The 16,571-nt window shown below is 50.7% G+C and overlaps 5 protein-coding genes across 5 annotated transcripts; 3 read left to right on the top strand and 2 right to left on the bottom strand.

The window, feature by feature from the left end:
• Window positions 1-4,080: 4,080 nt before the first annotated feature.
• PG994_003988 (FAD/NAD(P)-binding domain-containing protein) lies at window positions 4,081-4,656 on the top strand (the record flags this gene model as incomplete). Its single annotated transcript, XM_066855397.1, has 2 exons — window positions 4,081-4,310; window positions 4,413-4,656. 2 exons carry the CDS (start codon window positions 4,081-4,083, stop codon window positions 4,654-4,656), a joined length of 474 nt encoding a protein of 157 aa, XP_066719675.1.
• A 1,289-nt stretch (window positions 4,657-5,945) lies between these two features.
• On the bottom strand, window positions 5,946-6,518 carry PG994_003987 (uncharacterized protein; the record flags this gene model as incomplete). The annotated part of the gene is made up of 2 exons (XM_066855396.1): window positions 5,946-6,352; window positions 6,413-6,518. 2 exons carry the CDS (start codon window positions 6,516-6,518, stop codon window positions 5,946-5,948), a joined length of 513 nt encoding a protein of 170 aa, XP_066719674.1.
• A 2,037-nt stretch (window positions 6,519-8,555) lies between these two features.
• On the top strand, window positions 8,556-9,431 carry PG994_003986 (uncharacterized protein; the record flags this gene model as incomplete). Its single annotated transcript, XM_066855395.1, has 1 exon — window positions 8,556-9,431. The coding sequence occupies one exon, from the start codon at window positions 8,556-8,558 to the stop codon at window positions 9,429-9,431; it is 876 nt and encodes a 291-aa protein (XP_066719673.1).
• A 320-nt stretch (window positions 9,432-9,751) lies between these two features.
• Window positions 9,752-10,668, bottom strand: PG994_003985 (uncharacterized protein; the record flags this gene model as incomplete). The annotated part of the gene is made up of 2 exons (XM_066855394.1): window positions 9,752-9,974; window positions 9,998-10,668. 2 exons carry the CDS (start codon window positions 10,666-10,668, stop codon window positions 9,752-9,754), a joined length of 894 nt encoding a protein of 297 aa, XP_066719672.1.
• A 1,602-nt stretch (window positions 10,669-12,270) lies between these two features.
• Window positions 12,271-16,003, top strand: PG994_003984 (DNA repair protein rhp26; the record flags this gene model as incomplete). Its single annotated transcript, XM_066855393.1, has 3 exons — window positions 12,271-13,540; window positions 13,595-15,759; window positions 15,812-16,003. The coding sequence occupies 3 exons, from the start codon at window positions 12,271-12,273 to the stop codon at window positions 16,001-16,003; spliced, it is 3,627 nt and encodes a 1,208-aa protein (XP_066719671.1).
• Window positions 16,004-16,571: the final 568 nt, after the last annotated feature.

Here is a 16,571-nt window from a genome sequence, read left to right as displayed (position 1 = left end):
GCGAACTTCCTCCCCACCAGCACCCAAAGCAGCAAATACCGGCCTAGATCGGTTTCCGCTCGACGCAGCTGGGTGGTGCAGCCTGAGATCGGAGCACGTGTGGCCACCATCAATGACCCGGTGGTGACAGTCCCGATTCATGGAACATCCCTTTGATCGCAGACTGTGTCAACCCCAGCCAGTGTTGCCGTTCAACCGACCAGCGTACCGCTGGTTGGTTATTACTACCCCTGCAGCCGATTCTGCGCTGGTTGGTTAGTAAAACGGTTGATCAGAAGGGCGTTAGTTGGTTGGTGGTTGGTTGGTTCGTATCTCGTGATGTTTTTTGGTGTTTTCAACCGATTATATATAATGCTGATCTGGATCGCCTAATCGTAACCAATTAGTAGCGCTCCTTTCAGCCTCACCTATCGTGAGATCCCCTAACTGTTGCCGATCTAGCTCTTCAGTGATCGAAAGGAATATCGGATTAATATCGTCGATGATTCCAGCTCTATACCAAGACCTCAACGTCATTAATATATCCACGATCGCGATATTAAGCCTAGAGCGAGAGTCAACCTGTAACCGGCTCGCCGAAGAGAATAATCTCTCGTATTCAGCAGATATCGACTGGATCGAGAGGAAATCGAAAGCCATTCGCGATAGTTTGGGGTATTGATCGCGACGGTTGTCCCAGTATTCGATCGGATCGGTCATATAAACATCGCCAGGTTTAATACCGCGTCGGTACTATCGGGTATACTCGTTCTCGTGCTTGTTATCGAAGGATCGGTCGCTTGCTCGGTCGCGTTATTGTTGAAGGAAGGAAGTGAAGCTATTTATATATAAAGGCAGTTGGGGGACTATTAGCGTTGCCGGCCTGGGGTTCGGTTTATTTAAGTCCTTATATTAGGCTTCCTACACACCTTTAATTAGCACTTTCGTATCGTGAACTTAATCGGCGTTCGTTAACTAAAAGCGTTCGAGGGACTTCTAGCGATGAGTTAAATAAAACATATATAAGCGGCGTAGTATATAAGTATTAAATAAAGATTATTATAATAGTTATTAAATTTTAACTAAGCGGCGTTAATTTTAATATCGTATTTTATTAAATCGAGGTAATTAATTAAATCTTTTTATAATATTTTAGTTTTTAAAGTATAAGTTTTAAGCTTAGTAAATAATAGTATATATTATTATAACATCTTTTAAAATTATTTAATCATCGCTTTATTTAACTATTAGTTTTTAATTAAATAAAGTAATCTTTAAAATCTTTTAAAATTATTAAGATTTTAAAAAGAGTAAACTAGTTAATATTAATTAATTAATTAATTAATAAGTTTAAAAAAAAGTAAGTTTATTACTTATTATAAAAGGCTAAAGATTATTAGTTATAATTAATATATTTTAATTAGTTTATTTATAAAAGTATTTAATATACGTTATTTTAATATATTAATATAATCGGATTACTTATTTAATTATATAATATTTTTCTAATTATCGCGTTTAATTATTCTTTAAAAGTTAAATTAAACTTTTTAGTTTATTAAAAGCGACGTAATTAACCTTTTAAATAAATTAAAATAAATCGTTAATATAATCGCTTTAATTAATCGTGATTATAATAATATAAAGTTTATTAATAAGCTTTTACTTATCTTAATTCTTTTAATTAGTTTTAATTAAAGTATTATAATCGTTAAATTTTTAAATACCTCTATTTATTAATTAAAAGAGATTAAGTAAAGCTTTAATTATTAAGTTTAAAATATAATTAAAGTAACGCTTTTACTAACGACGTTTATTAAATTTATAAGCGTTATTAATAAAGTCTATTACCGTATTTATATTAATAGCGTTATTAAAAATAAAATACTTTACTTTATTATTAATTTTATACTTATTAACTAAATCCACTATCGCGGCGCTAATTATAGCTTTATTATAACTATCTTTTATTTTTAATATATTAAATATAATCTTCTAAGGTTAATTATTAAAGAGATTATAAAAGAAATAACTTAGCTTATATATATTATACTAACTTTTTAACCTTTATTTATTAAATGCGAAGTATATTTAATTAAAAGCGTATTATAATACTTTAATAATACGTTAGTAATATTAATTAAACTTATTAATAACGCGTGATTAAATTATTATATATTATAAGATTATTTACTAAAATTTAACTTTAAGGTTTAAATTATAATAAATAACGTAAAATTAATTAAAATTAATAACGCGGAAAAAAATAAAGTTATTTATAATTTACTTAATTAAAAGGCGTTAAAAGTATAGTTTATTAAAGAATTAATAACTCTTATATATTATTATTATATTATTATAGTTATTAAAGTTTAAGTTTAAAAACGTTATAATAAATCGTTATTAAGTAAATTTAAAATTATTATATAATTATCCCCTCGACTTAGTTATATTACTAGCCGGCGCTTTAATACGGTAATATATATAAAAATAGTTTATTATATTTAATAAGCTATTATTAATAAACCTATATAGTTAAGGTGGTTATTTTATTACGTAAAATATATAGATTTAACACTTCTTTTCTTTTAATTAAAAATCGAGGCTAAATTTTTAAACTTAAGCCGTCCGCATTTTTTTAATATTTATAAGAGACTAGTGACTAAATTATTTAATAAAGGCATATAAATGCTAGTTAATAAATAAAAGAGGTTTAATAAGTAAATAATATAATGTGAGTATTAATAATGAATTTATTAATTAATTAATTAAAAGAGCTAATAAAAATAAATTAAAAAGAACGTATTATTTACTACTTAAAATAATATTAAAAATAATATTTTATATTAAAAGTATTTTTAACTTATTAATATTAAACTATAATACTTAAGCCGGTTTTTAAACCTTTATTAATTTTAAGTAAAACATTAAAAAACATCGTGAGATATATTAATTAAAAGCTTTAAAATATACTAAAAATCGAGGATATTTCGGCTCGATATTAATAATAAATTAACTATATTAACCGGTTAGCAACCACTTAAATCGTTTAATTAATTTACAGTACTTTTTAGCAAGCCGTGGTTGGTTGATCAATATGAGGGTGTTGGTTGGTTGGTTAAAAGGCAACACTAACCCCAGCTACTGCCCATATTGAGGTGAGAGGTTTTGATAACCACCCCTGTGGTCCTCATCATTACTGGGTTGTGACTACTGCCGCTATTATTCATTACTGGTGCCACAAAACTAGATGAGAGCTTGGATGTTCCCGTCGATGTAACGACAGTGCTCAATATCTCGAAAGAAGGATAGTGGAAGGCGCAAGGTGATGCTCAGCTTTCTATGCGACGAGACGACCGCAGGTGGAAGCCTGTACCTAGTCGGCGCCAATCCGCAGCTAGCGTCACCCTGAGCTAAGTATTCCAGTGTCCCGAGATCTGCGTCCTGGAATTCAACGTTGCTGACCGCCCAGTTTGAGATATCTACATTTCTGTTGAGAACATGGTTAGTAGCAGCGAAGATTACCTGACCCTTGGTAAGAAGCACATAGAAATAGCAAACCTACATTGACTTGCATGACCGAAGCATATTCGTCATCGCCGCAAATTTGTCGTCTCGAAACTACCCCCTTTTGCCGGCGAGTAGATCGTGATGACCCCAGACTCTGATGTACTTGGTCACCCAGAGCGCGTCCTACCTCCTCACATCGCCAGTGCGAACCACGTCGACTGATACTGGCTTGCCTCTAAAGGGTCCTGCGATGGATCCTTGCTTGAAGTGTCGCGTCTGTGTAAATATTATTCTTCAGGCTGGCTGCATGCTGCCATCGTGAATTTGCCCACTCGAATCGATATAGGGATCGCATTGGACATGAGATTGAGATGATCATAAATCGCCTGGCGTAACAAAAGCGGGCACGAAAGAAACAGACTTCTCTGGTGAGTATACGTAGTCATCATTGAAGGGAACTGTGGTGACACTGATGAGGCGGGTTCGTGAAACAAAGGTTGATGTGGCGACTAACCCAGGATCGTATCGACACTGCTGTTTTGATCCAACGACCAATCGCGTATCCAGCCGACCCCAAGTTGTAACCACATGATGATGTGCGGCAACAACAATAAGATCGCCACCATTGACGACTTCTACGGCGTGGGGTTCCTGGACCGGCTCTGGCGCGGCGGCACCGCGGTCTTCCCGTTCTCGACGTTCGGATACGATAGCATCGCCGCGTGGCAGGCCTTCACCTTCCTTGTCGACCTGGGGCGCCTACACGCCATCTGGATCCTGGAGTCCCACCGCGCGGCCAATGCTTGGTCGCCTGCGTACATGTACGTATAGTAATACGGCCAGCCCCTTATTTGCCGTGGAGGATGGGCATCAACGCGCTGTTGCTGCGACTGCTAATTATCGAGGATGACCCCACAACACAGTCCTACGGTCTTCGCCTTCATTGCCCAGGTTTTAGGCGCGGGGATAACCATGCCCGTCTTCTACTTCCTGTGCGTCGTGTTCAGTCTCTCGGCATCTGAGCTGGCGCGAACCCCGCCGCCTCGCCGGACTGTCTGGTCCAAGGGCAACCTCCTCCTGGTTCCGCTCGTGCTCAATCTGCACACGGCCGAGGTATTGGCCATGTTATTGACTCCGAGCTACGACTCGCGCCACCACTGGACTTGAGCCTGGCAGTTGACCCCTGTGTGGATTGGCATCGGCAATGTCATAGCGGGCCAGGCCCTCAAGCTGTTGTTTTCGAGCTGGTTTAGGATCTGGTCGCTGTCGTCTATCATTCCGAAAGCGATGTTCGTGGCGCTGGCTATAGTTTCAACCGCGGTATGGGGCTACACCGCCCTGTTCTCTCCACATCCGCTCGCTACCCTATTTACGCCCGGACCTGAGCCGCAAGACGGGCTCGTCCTACATAGCCGAAAGGCGTCCCAGGCGGACGAGGTCGGACTTTTTGCCGGCAGCTTCCTTTGGCTGGTCTATTCGTGTGTGGATCTTTACCTAGCTGGCTTGATTGGCCTCAGGAGGGCTTTTTTACAGTATTGCATCCCTTCCCGATCGCTACGCTAGTCCTGGGACCAGGTAGCACATTCGCCGCGAGTTGGTATGTAAGGGAGAAAATGCTCGGCTCGGCTTAGCCAAGTGTACAAGGCAGCACATGGAAATATCCAGTTCCCCAACGTAGGGCACCGTGCGAGCGCATTCGGACCAACAAGAGGTCATCTTGGAACCATAGAAGCTTCTGTAGAGCTGCCACCACTATCCGACGAAAGTGAAGGGCGTGACCCGCACAGGGACCCGGGGGGTGGCGCTGGTAAGTAAGAGTTGATCACCGAACAGGAGTCCTGGCGAAACTATGCCCCAGTTGTTATCGAGATCTCTCAGGCGAGCGGTGCAGACTTGATCATTTGCTCAGTCAGGTCCTCAAGCTAGAGAAGGTCTCTGGAGAGGGTACATGCGGGTGCCCCTGAGAGGGCCTTGAGGATTTACATAGGCCGGAGGTTCGGAACAACTGTTGATCTGCATGAACCTGGGACCGTACTCCCAAATTCAGCATTCGATCGTATGGCAACATGCAGCAATTATGTTTTGCAGCCTTTGCTTCTGTTATTCGTAGCTGCTTTGTTTCACTTTGATTTACTAAGCCTGTATCTGTCTGACCTGCTGCCCTTTGTCACACAGATTGAGGCGGTAGCCAAACAGCAATGACGAGAGCAGTTCGACCGTAGTCAGTCCTGAGCCGCCCCACAGGTGCTCGATGATATCCCTGGATCACGTGAACGAACCAGACGGCCAACCCGAATGCGCACAGCCTAGATGATGTGAGATGATATGCTGCAAAGACCCGAGCGCTCACGCCATTCCAGCCGAGCTCCCAATGCTACCTCCATTGCTGCAATACCGCTGCACTGCATGAATTCAGTCGCCCGGTACCCGCCAGTTTGGCTAGAAGCTCCCACCACCTAAGCGATCGACTTCACAGACCCCGTCTTGACATCGTACACCCAGCCACTGACGACTGTGTCCGCGCGAATGGCAGCGGTGTGCTTCCTCAAGAAGTCGAGGTCGTCGCGGACGGCCTGCTCGACGTCGGGAAACGGCAAAAAGTCCATCGTGCCGAGCTCGGCCGCGGCAGCCGGGCCGAGTTTCTCCTTGACGGTGGCGCGGATGTCGTCGTTGGTGAAGGTCAGCATGCCGCAGTCGGTGTGTTTCACGACCAGGATCTCGCGCGTGCCCAGCAGCTGCTGCGAGATGACGAGCGAGCGCAGGGCGTCGCGGGCGCAGGCGCCGGCGTTGCGGATCACGTGCGCGTCGCCGAGGTCGATGCCGAAGGCCGCGGCGGGGTCGATGCGGGCGTCCATGCAGGTCACTGTGGTTTCTACCATCAGTGTTCATCATTGTTTGGGGGTTGGGACATGGTGGGCCATACCGATGAGGTAGTGCTTTGCGGGAGGAAGTGCCAAGTCACCCTTGCTGAACTTTGCGCTATATTCGGCATTCTTCTTCTCCAGGTTCTGCTGAATGGGTGACGCCATGACTTTAGTTGCAGATGAGACGATGGCAAAATTTGATGTGTAGATTGGTATATGATTGATTGTGGGGTAGTAGTCGTTCTGGAATCAATATATCATCACTCCCAAGACTGGGGATTCACTTATTAAGTATGCATGTATAGTCGCACAAGTCGGGGTGGTGATTGGCTACATGGACGGTGGAAGAGGGGTTTGGGATCTCGCGTCATGCCGCAGCCCAAGTCACGCAAAAGTAGGGACGCATCGGAGCTGAATCAATTCGCTGTCCTTTTCCCGGGCTTGCTATGTGTCTAGCCGCATATGCCAAACAAAGGCGGAGGCGTCATTCCTCGGTCGGCTCGTCGGGTAGAAGTAGAGTGGGTGATGGTCATGTTTGAGATGTCCGCAGTTTGGCCCGTCCGACCGACCCATCGTGAGAACCCCCTCCGCCACGAGCACCCAACGGGACAGACGCTGCGTGCGCCTCGAGAGCAGGCTATCCGGCCGAAGCAGCCGGGCAGGTTAGGAGAGGCACGACTGCTCAGGCAGTGAAGAGTTCATCCGAATACCGTCCTATCCATCGCAGCGATACACTTCACTCGATTCACTACGTCATGCCGAATATCGAAGTGCACGTGGCGAGGGAGACATTATGCCCTCTCCCTCGCTGATGCAGTACGAGATAGCTTAGATAGCGGCTGAAAGAGGCAATGCCACCAGGTGCCAGCTCGAAACGAGCGGGACGAAAGAGTCTCTGGAGTCGTGGTTGTGGTTAGAGAGAGTGTATGGCATGGAATTAGCGCTCGTCCTGGGGAGCTGATGAGACAAGTCCGACGAACCCTTCCGAAGCTGAGCTCTGCCCCAGGTGTCCTCTGTCACATTAACAGCACCAACCTCTTCGATACATGGAGAGAGTGGATATCGTGAGTGGGCCAAGGACGCAGCAAGTACCGACAGGGGTACGCGTTCTGACGCGCCTCACCCACCAGCCGCAGAGTACTTCCACCACGAGGCCTGACGTTTGTGCATTGCATCCCTGGTCACACCTGAACAAGTGTGTACGATGCATAACATTGGGCATAAAACACAGCGAGTTTGGATGAATTGTGCGCGCAAAACTGCATCTTTGGCTCTTTTTGCCCGCCGTAGCCAGCTAGCCTCAGCGCTGTCGCAACACAATTTGAACCCGTCACCTGCACAAGCCACCCGTAGCAGGCTAGGCTGGTGTGAATTCTGCTGCCGTTTACATACGGAATAACACCTCGTAGACCTTCCAATGGACGCTGTGAGGCCGGGATCTACATAATGAGATAGGTTGAGTACCTATACAATAACATCTCTTACTCAAGAATATTGGTTCAATTGGCTTGCGTGTCTTCAAGGTTCTTCATGGTGGTGAGAGTGGGATCTCGATCAAGTCAATTCGGATTCGTGTCATAAGCCCTCTGAAGGTAATCGAAGGACGTGTCGGGGATGGTGTCTATCCAGAATCTCAAGGCGCTTTCAACCATCTGGTTTGTAATCTCGCTTTGTCTGTCAGTAGACGGCTTGTATGCGGTTGAGTACAGGAGCTTCGTTCCGATCTTTTCCCACATGGCTCTCCAGACGGCGCCTACGAATTTGGGGTCTCTGTCGGAGATGATCACCTTCGGAATTCCCCAGTTGGCGAGGAGCAGGCGGTTTACCAGGGCCGTCCGCCATACCAACGATAGTAGAACTCCGTAGAGGAACGGCCTGCAGCCGAAGAGAACGGCTGTGCAGTGGGTGTTGGCCGACGACCAGAGAACGAAGGAAACGAGAATACGACCAAATCAGATCAACCTCGAGCATCAACCAACGCCTGAATCGAAACCAACGACTATTCCATGCGTTGATTCCATACCAAGTGTATATTCAAGGTGTTTATTCCAGTATATGGCCTACGGATCCACTGTACTGCAGCTGCCCCACACTTGCACCAACTGTTTCCAGTGTCCTACCTGCGAAGCGAAATCTACTTAACTAGACCCCTGCACCACTTCCACCCTTTGCCAATCCAACCCATCTCAACAACAATTCACCATGGACAAATCCGAACTGCTCGCCCTCGCCAGGGAATACGCCAAAAATGAAGATTTATTCGACTTACTCGGTATCGATGCGATCAAGGCAGAAGACCAGGCCGACGTGCGCCGAGCCTGGCGCAAAGCCAGCCTGAAGTATCACCCAGACAAGGTCGGCGGTCCCAGTGGCGATGGCTTCAACGACGCGATGAAGGCCAAGTGGGAGCTGCTCGAGCGCGCCCGCGAGATCCTGTCCGACCCAGCCACACGAGAAGCCTACAACAGCGCCCGCAGCGCCATCTTGATCCGCCAACAGCAGCGAGCCGCCATGGACGCCAAGAAGCGCGCCATGATCGAGGACCTCGAGGCCCGCGAGAACGGGACCGCCGTCAAGCGGAAACTCGACGACGGCAAGGTCGCCGAGACCGAGGAGGAGAAACAGGTGGCCATCGCACGCGGCCGGAGGCGGAGGGAGGAGCGGGAACGGCTGATGCGAGAGGCCGAAGAGAGGGAACAAGCAAGGGAACGGCTGCGGAATCCGACGATGCAAGAAGAGCAGAAGACGTCGGTGACGGGCTCGGCAAAGCCACCGTCTCAGCAACCACAAGGCGACGCTGGCGAGAGCAACCCTGCAGCACCTGCACCCGACGATCCGTACGACTCCAGGATCGCAGATCTCGAGAAGCGCCTCGAGGAAGTGCGCCAGCGAAAAGCAGCCAAGAAAGCAGCCAAGAAGGCTGGCAAAGACAAGGATGTCAGCAGTCCTGACGTGGAAGAGCCGCCTACTACTGCAGCAACGACTGCACCGGAGCCTGCACCGAAGCCTGCACTGAAGCGTAGTGCAAAGATGGAAGCATTATTGGCCCGATTGCGAGCAGGGAGGCAGGGAAAGTAGCACACATGTCATTCTATTGTTCTATCAGGGCGCAGGCTAACGACTATTTGATACCAAGCCATGCAGCGTTCGAGGGGGATCCAATCCATATGTGTACAATGAGGTGAGAACCTCGCCCATAATGGCTAATACTTTTACCATCAGGAAGTTGTGCACCCATTTTCCATCCATGGCCGTAAAGATGTGCAGATCAAAATTGTCTACACGCAGATTTGACCAAGGTACAGTATATACAGAGTGGAATCCACGTTACTTGATCCATCGCCACAGCTCACTCTTGCAGCGCCGAGCCACATGCGTGATGTCGTGATAGACCCTCTTCACGCGGAACGAGACGCTCGAAGCTTTCTTCGCGGCGACTGTTCCCCCCTCATGTTCTCCGCCATCCAGGTCGCCCACTCCCACGGCGCCGCTTTGCCGCCGGGCACGCTGTTGAAGTACTCCCAGGCGGCGACGCCGCCAAAGTCCGGATACTGCGCCGTCAAGTCCCGCAACGTGTTCGCCACGACATCGAGCGAGACAAACCCGCTGCCGTTCTCCGTGCTGGTCAGCAGGCCCATGGTGACCTTGCGGGCCGGGAAGCCGGAGTCGACAATGTCCTCGTAGTCGGACGCGGTCTGGGGCTGCCCCAGCCGAAGTAGAACTGGGCGTTGTAGAAGTCGATGGCGGACCCCCGCTGCGCCTCGAGGTCGAAGTAGCTGAAGCCGCTGAGGTTGCCGCCGCCCTTGCGCAGGGCCGCGCCCACGGGCGCCAACGAGATGACGAAGGCCGGGCCGAAGTCGGCGCGCAGCCGGTCGATGAGCCGGACGACGCCGGCCAGGGACATGCGCTCCTCGACGTCGAGGTCGACGCCTTGCAGGTTGTAGCCGGCGAGGAAGTCGTGCAGGTGGCCGTAGTACCGCTCGAACTGGGCGTCGTCGCCGTCGAGGCGCTGGAAAGACCCCTGCGCGGCGCCGCCGACCATGGCCGTGACGGCGACGCCCGCCGCCTGCAGCTGGGCGGCGTCGCTCCAGACGGCGTCGAAGCGCGGGTTGTCGGGCGGGAAGTCGTTGAGGCGGATCCAGCCGTCGGGCTCGTCTACGATGTGGACGGCGGCGATGAGCACGTGCGTCACGGCGATCTGCGGGGCGCTGTTGAGGAGGCCCAGTATCGAGATGTGGTCCGTGGCCGAGTTGTTCACGTTGGTCGTCTGGTAGTAGACGACGACCCGGTGGTCGTCAGCGGCGGCGTGGGCCATTTTGGGGATCATCAAGAAGGTAAGGAGGAGGAGCTTGGCGAGCCATGCTGTTGTGACATTGCTGCAGGCCAACATCTTTTTCTCTCTCTTGACTTTATATATAAGGTATGCCAGTAAGTACGTTGGTGAGCATGTGCGGAAAGAAGGGGTCTGCTGGTTATGTCTTAGACGAGGCACCTCATGTCTCCTGTCCTGTGTCTTGGTCGTAAAGTAGCCAGCATGAGGACATGCGACAGCGGAACAGCTTTACATATTTCTTAATGTTTGCTTGGTGGAACGCCAACCAGCGAGGGATTGTTACATGTACGTTCCGGTAACCTCACTCCATATATCAGTAACATCGCCTCGTTCCTTTTTCTCTGTCGGTCCTATTGAATTCTGATACGGTATTTAGTGATTCGCTCTAATTGTGTCGGCCGTCTCTACTCTACACTGCATTGCGCAGTAAGCGCTTGTAAGCGATCACTGCAGTTATCTACCAGGATGCCAATCCTATCTCCTCGGTGCGCTGTGTCTCCGGAGATGCGTGTGCGTTGAATCGTATGATTTGCCTATTCTGGTAGGTGACACTGTCATGATGAAAGGCTTAGGGAGGTCACCAGCCAGTGCGTTACTGGGGAATGAGTGACATGGAAAGGCCGAATGAGGAACGCTGGGCTGCTGCGTGACCTGGGCATGTTGTATGCGGATGGTACAGATGGCAAGGCGGCGGTCTTACCTGCATAGCACCTACAGACCTACGGAAGATATCAAGCAAGACCCCGCAATGGATGCATGAAGAGGTTTATACGACTAGCGATATTCTACAACAGCGACAGCGGTGAGTGACAGGAACGTTCATACGGTAATTATCCTAGTGGCTTATCGTATTTTCTGTCAGGTTGTATTAGGTAGTAGGTTAGCCAGCTATTACATTTTAGCTACCCCGTCGCTGATTATCCCACTTCCAGCCCGAAATGGAAGACTGAGGTTACGTGAACGTACAAATGCCTAATCTGCCAGAGTATTAAGAGTGACCAAAGACGGAGGAGAATATGACTTGATGGCGTCCTCAGTGTAAGGTACCTAATATTGGTGGAGGAGATAAAATCCGCCTAACGCCGAGAAGGAGCAATTAAGGTTATCGATATGCAAGGCAACAGGCAGTCGGCAAGAGTGGATATGAGTAGATCGGCAGTCAAGTCCGAAATTGGGTCTTCTGCGTCATTCAATACTTTTGTCGCAACAAAGAACTAGGCAGCTTCCCGTCTGCCTAGGGTCCACGGTCCTGACGCTTCAAGTGAGATGTCTCTTGTATTCACTTTCTTTGCCTCACAAAGAAATCTATGAACCGAAAGTTTCTAGGTACGTAGTTATGGGATGAACAACATTAGTGCCAAACATTCAAGCTTTGCCGGCAAAGTTTCGACGTGCCTGTGCTTTCTCCTTCACTTCATCCCGAGCACTTGCCAGCTCCTCCATACTGGACTCCGCTGAACTTGTCCGCAGGCAGCCAGGACAATTATGATGTCCGAGATGGAGGCAAGTGGGAGCCGTTCGGGGCGCGACAAAGAAAATGACGAGGAAGCCACACCACTTGACGAAGCAACCACAACACAAAACATGGCAACCTCGGCAGCCGGCACGGCAGACGAAAATTCCGGGGTCAATACGGACGCATTTGACGAGGCCGCCATCCTGAAGACGCTCACTTCCAACGTCCGCGACCAAGATGACCTCGAGCGCGAGATCTCCCACCAGGGCAACCTGGCCCTGATTGCCCGCGACGACAAGGGCGACGAGAAGCGCATCGAGCGCGCCCAGGCCAGCATCCGCAAACTCGAGGCCCAAAAGAAGTCGCAGCAGGACAAGTTCGCCAAGACCATCGGCAAGCCCGACGTCAAGACCAAAATCCGCGAGGAGATTGCGAGACTCGATCAAGAAATCCAGATCTGTCAGAGCGACATTGCCGACTGCAGCGCCCGTATCCAAGAGCGACACCAGAATAAGGACGCGAACCCGGAATCGCAGAGCACCAAGAGAAAGCTGCCCGGCGAAAGCCAGCAAGCCTTCCTGATCCGGACGGGTAAGATCACCCCGCTCGCGAAGGTCGCAAACCGCCGCACGGAACTGGTCGATGGCGAGTTGGCCAACGTCTTGGTCGAGGCCGAAGAGGAAGCGGCAGCGGAGGAGGCGGAGCAGAAAGATGAGCAAAACAGTCTCGGACCACGGTCGCACAAGTATCTCCCAGCGCCTGGAATATCCAGTGTTTCCGAAGAGCCCGAGGGGCCCCCGGAGCCTGCGCCGCCACGTCTGTCTTCGAAGGCAGCCGAATCAGAATTCTCTTTGCGCCCTCGGAAGAAGCGTAAGTTAGCCGGCGCTAGGGACTCATCAGACGAACCATCTCCTCGCCGCCCTCGTCCGACGCCTGCCGCACCCGAGGACGATTTCATCGACGACGCTGCCGTAGATGAGGAAGAATCAGACGATTTCGACATGACCGAGCCGCCACGCAAGGTACCCCAGAAGAAATCCAAGGCATCCAAGGGAGGCGACGAGAAGGTGGACCTGAGCCAAATCGACGATGGTAACGAGCAATCCTATCAGACACGGCTAGCCCAGTGGATCGAGGCAAGACAGCGTGAGCGACGTAGAGTCCGGCATGCGCAGGGAGCAGACCCTGGGGCTGAAGAAGAAGAAGACCAAGATGGAGACAGGTCGGAATGGTTGAGACCTCACCCTCGAGTTCCTGACCAAGTGCTCGAGAATGACCTGGCGCTACCTGGAGATATCCACCAGGCTCTGTATGACTACCAGAAAACCGGCATACAATGGCTCTCTGAGCTCTACGCCCGTGGCACTGGAGGAATTCTGGGAGACGAGATGGGCCTCGGTTTGTTCCCCCTACTCGTTGTACTCACTAGACAAAAGCTAATGACTGTCGCAGGCAAAACAATCCAGATGGTCTCCTTTGTTGCTGCCCTGCACCACAGCGGGCAGCTTGACAGGCCCGTCGTTGTCGTTGCTCCGGCCACTCTTCTGAGGCAGTGGGTCAACGAGTTCCATCGCTGGTGGCCTTCGCTACGAGTCTCGATTTTGCACGCCTCTGGCAGCGGACTGCTCAACGTCCGGAACGAAGATGAGCTCGAGGATGAGGAGCTTTCGTGGCGGGAACGGAACAAAGTGAAGCGATCCAGCAAAGCCGCCCGCAACATCGTGGACCGGGTAGTCAACCAGGGCCATGTGCTCGTCACAACCTATGCCGGGCTTCAGACGTACGGTGACATACTCATCCCCGTCGAATGGGGCTATGCGGTGTTGGACGAGGGCCACAAGATCCGCAACCCCCACGCGGCCATCACCATATACTGCAAGGAACTACGGACGTCGAATCGAGTCATTCTCTCGGGAACGCCGATGCAAAACAACCTGACCGAACTGTGGTCCCTGTTCGACTTCGTTTTCCCGATGCGCCTGGGGAACCTCGCCGACTTCCGCCGGAACATCGAGTTGCCTATCCGGATGGGTGGGTACGCAAACGCGTCCAACCTAGAAGTCATGACGGCAGAAAGGTGTGCCGGGATCCTGAAGGACACTATCAGTCCATACTTGCTTCAAAGGATGAAGGCCGATGTGGCGGCCGATCTTCCGAAGAAGACTGAGTTGGTTCTGTTCTGCGACTTGACACGAGAACAGCGAGAGGCGTACCAGAGGTTCCTTGACTCGGGAGAAATCAATGCCATCATGAGCAAGAAACTTCAGCCCTTGGCCGGCATCGACATCCTACGCAAGATCTGCAATCATCCTGATCTGCTAGATCCCAAGTTGAAGAACAGAGGTTCCCACGACTGGGGCTCTGTACACAAGTCTGGCAAGATGGCCGTGCTCAAAGGGGCGCTGCAGTTGTGGAAAAGGCAGGGTCATAAAACACTCCTATTCAGCCAGGGTGTGCTGATGCTGGATATTCTGGCGAAGTTCATCCAAAACCTGGGCAATTTCCGATACCTCCGGATGGACGGCGGGACAGCTGTCAAGAACCGACAGGCCCTCGTGGACGAGTTCAACGGGGACCCGGAGCTCGACGTCTTCCTCCTGACGACCAAGGTCGGCGGGCTGGGCGTCAACCTGACGGGCGCGAACCGCGTCGTCATCTTCGACCCGGACTGGAATCCCTCGACGGACGTGCAGGCGCGCGAGCGGGCCTGGCGCCTGGGCCAGAAGAAGGACGTCACCATCTACCGCCTCATGCTGCGGGGCACCATCGAGGAGAAGATCTACCACCGGCAGATCTTCAAGCAGTTCCTGAGCAACAAGGTCCTCAAGGACCCCAAGCAGCGCACGGCCCTGGACCTGCACAACCTGCACGACTTGTTCACTCTCGGCGACACCGAAGACGAAACCGAGACGGGCAGGTTGTTCAAAGATTCCAGGGTTCAGTTGGGCAACAACAACAACAACAACAACAACAACAACAACAACAACAACAACAACAACAACAACAACAACAACAAGGAGTCAAGCTCTTCGGAACAACTAGGTGGTACAGGCGGCCTCCAAGCACCTACGGCGACGACTACTAAGAACACTGGCGATCCGCACGACCTGCTCGGAATCAACGGCGTCGCCAAGCTCGAGGAATACCAGACCGACCCGGCGACGGAACCGGCGCCCACGGAGGAGGCCCGCATCATGCAGGGGATCTTCGCCAGCGCGGGCGTGCACTCGGCCCACCAGCACGACGAGATCATGGGGGGCGGCAGGGGGCACCAGACGGCTGGCGATAGTTTGCACAAGCGCGAGGTCGACCGCGTGGCCGCGGCGGCGACGGCCTCGCTGCGGCGGGCGCACGAGGAGGCTCGGCGGACGCCGGTCGGGACCGTCACCGATACGGGCGAGTTCTCTACGCCGCCTCCGCCTGCTGCTGCTCCGACGATCAGTGCTCATCTGCGCAACCACATCCCTCCTCCTCCATCTTCTTCTTCCTCGAACAGCCGGCGCGGTGGCGGAAGAGGCGGAAGAGGGGGCCCCAGCTCCGGCGCGATCCTGGCGAACCTCGCGAACCGCCAGGGCCTGAACAGCTCCACACCCGCCCTTGGGTCCTTCTTCTGGCCGGTCCACGCCAGTGGCCGGCCCCCCCGAAAGCACCGACTCGTTGGCCGCGCAGTTCTCGCGGGACCTCATCGCCTTCATCCGGGCGCACGGGGGCCGCGTGCCAACCAAGGCCATCAAGGACCACTTCGACGGCCGCTGCCGAACGTCGCGCCGCGTCGAGGTGTTCAAGGAGGTGCTCAACCGCGTCGCCAAGATGGATAAGACGGGGAGCACCATGCGGGGCATCTGGACGCTGCGGGAATAGAGACAAGACGCAGGAGAAGAGGCCAGTGATTTTCAAAGTCAACTCAAGTCATATAATATGGCTGGCTGGACATCCTTTCTTGATATCCGTTATTTGTTGGTTATAGACGATTACATATGTTTATTTTATCCGGGGGGGGGGGGGGAGGGAGGAAGGATGTTAGTTATTAATGAGGGGGGCGGCAGAAGGAGACAGACATGAAGGGGCGGAGCAAGCGAAGATACCATTGCATTGGGAGGCGTTTCTATCATACTGGCGGCAGTTTCTCGTCCCTTTTCCACATACATTGCGGTTCATTACACCCCAAGACTTGCGAAGTCACTAGACCAGCATAGAGAAGAAATCGAGACATCATTATCACTTGCGAACTGGGTTGCCAAGGTTGCACGATTTGCGGTCAGATTCATGCCAAGTTCTTGTCAAGCAGTGTAGAGTGTGCGAGGAGAAGCATCATGTTGACAACGAAATGGCTTATTTGTCAAGCCAGCTTCATTATCTTGATTGGTAGTAGTCTATTGCTACGGAGACCAGGCAGCGCAAACCGCCGTTCTCCACGTATTGATGCCAC

This window comes from Apiospora phragmitis (genome assembly GCF_038363925.1).
Source record: "Apiospora phragmitis strain CBS 135458 chromosome Unknown utg000004l:1.0-3135199.0:1.0-3139288.0, whole genome shotgun sequence".
NCBI classification, from domain to species: Eukaryota; Fungi; Ascomycota; class Sordariomycetes; order Amphisphaeriales; family Apiosporaceae; genus Apiospora; species Apiospora phragmitis.
Note: the sequence above shows the minus strand (reverse complement) of the source record. Positions and strands in the feature narration are given on the sequence as shown.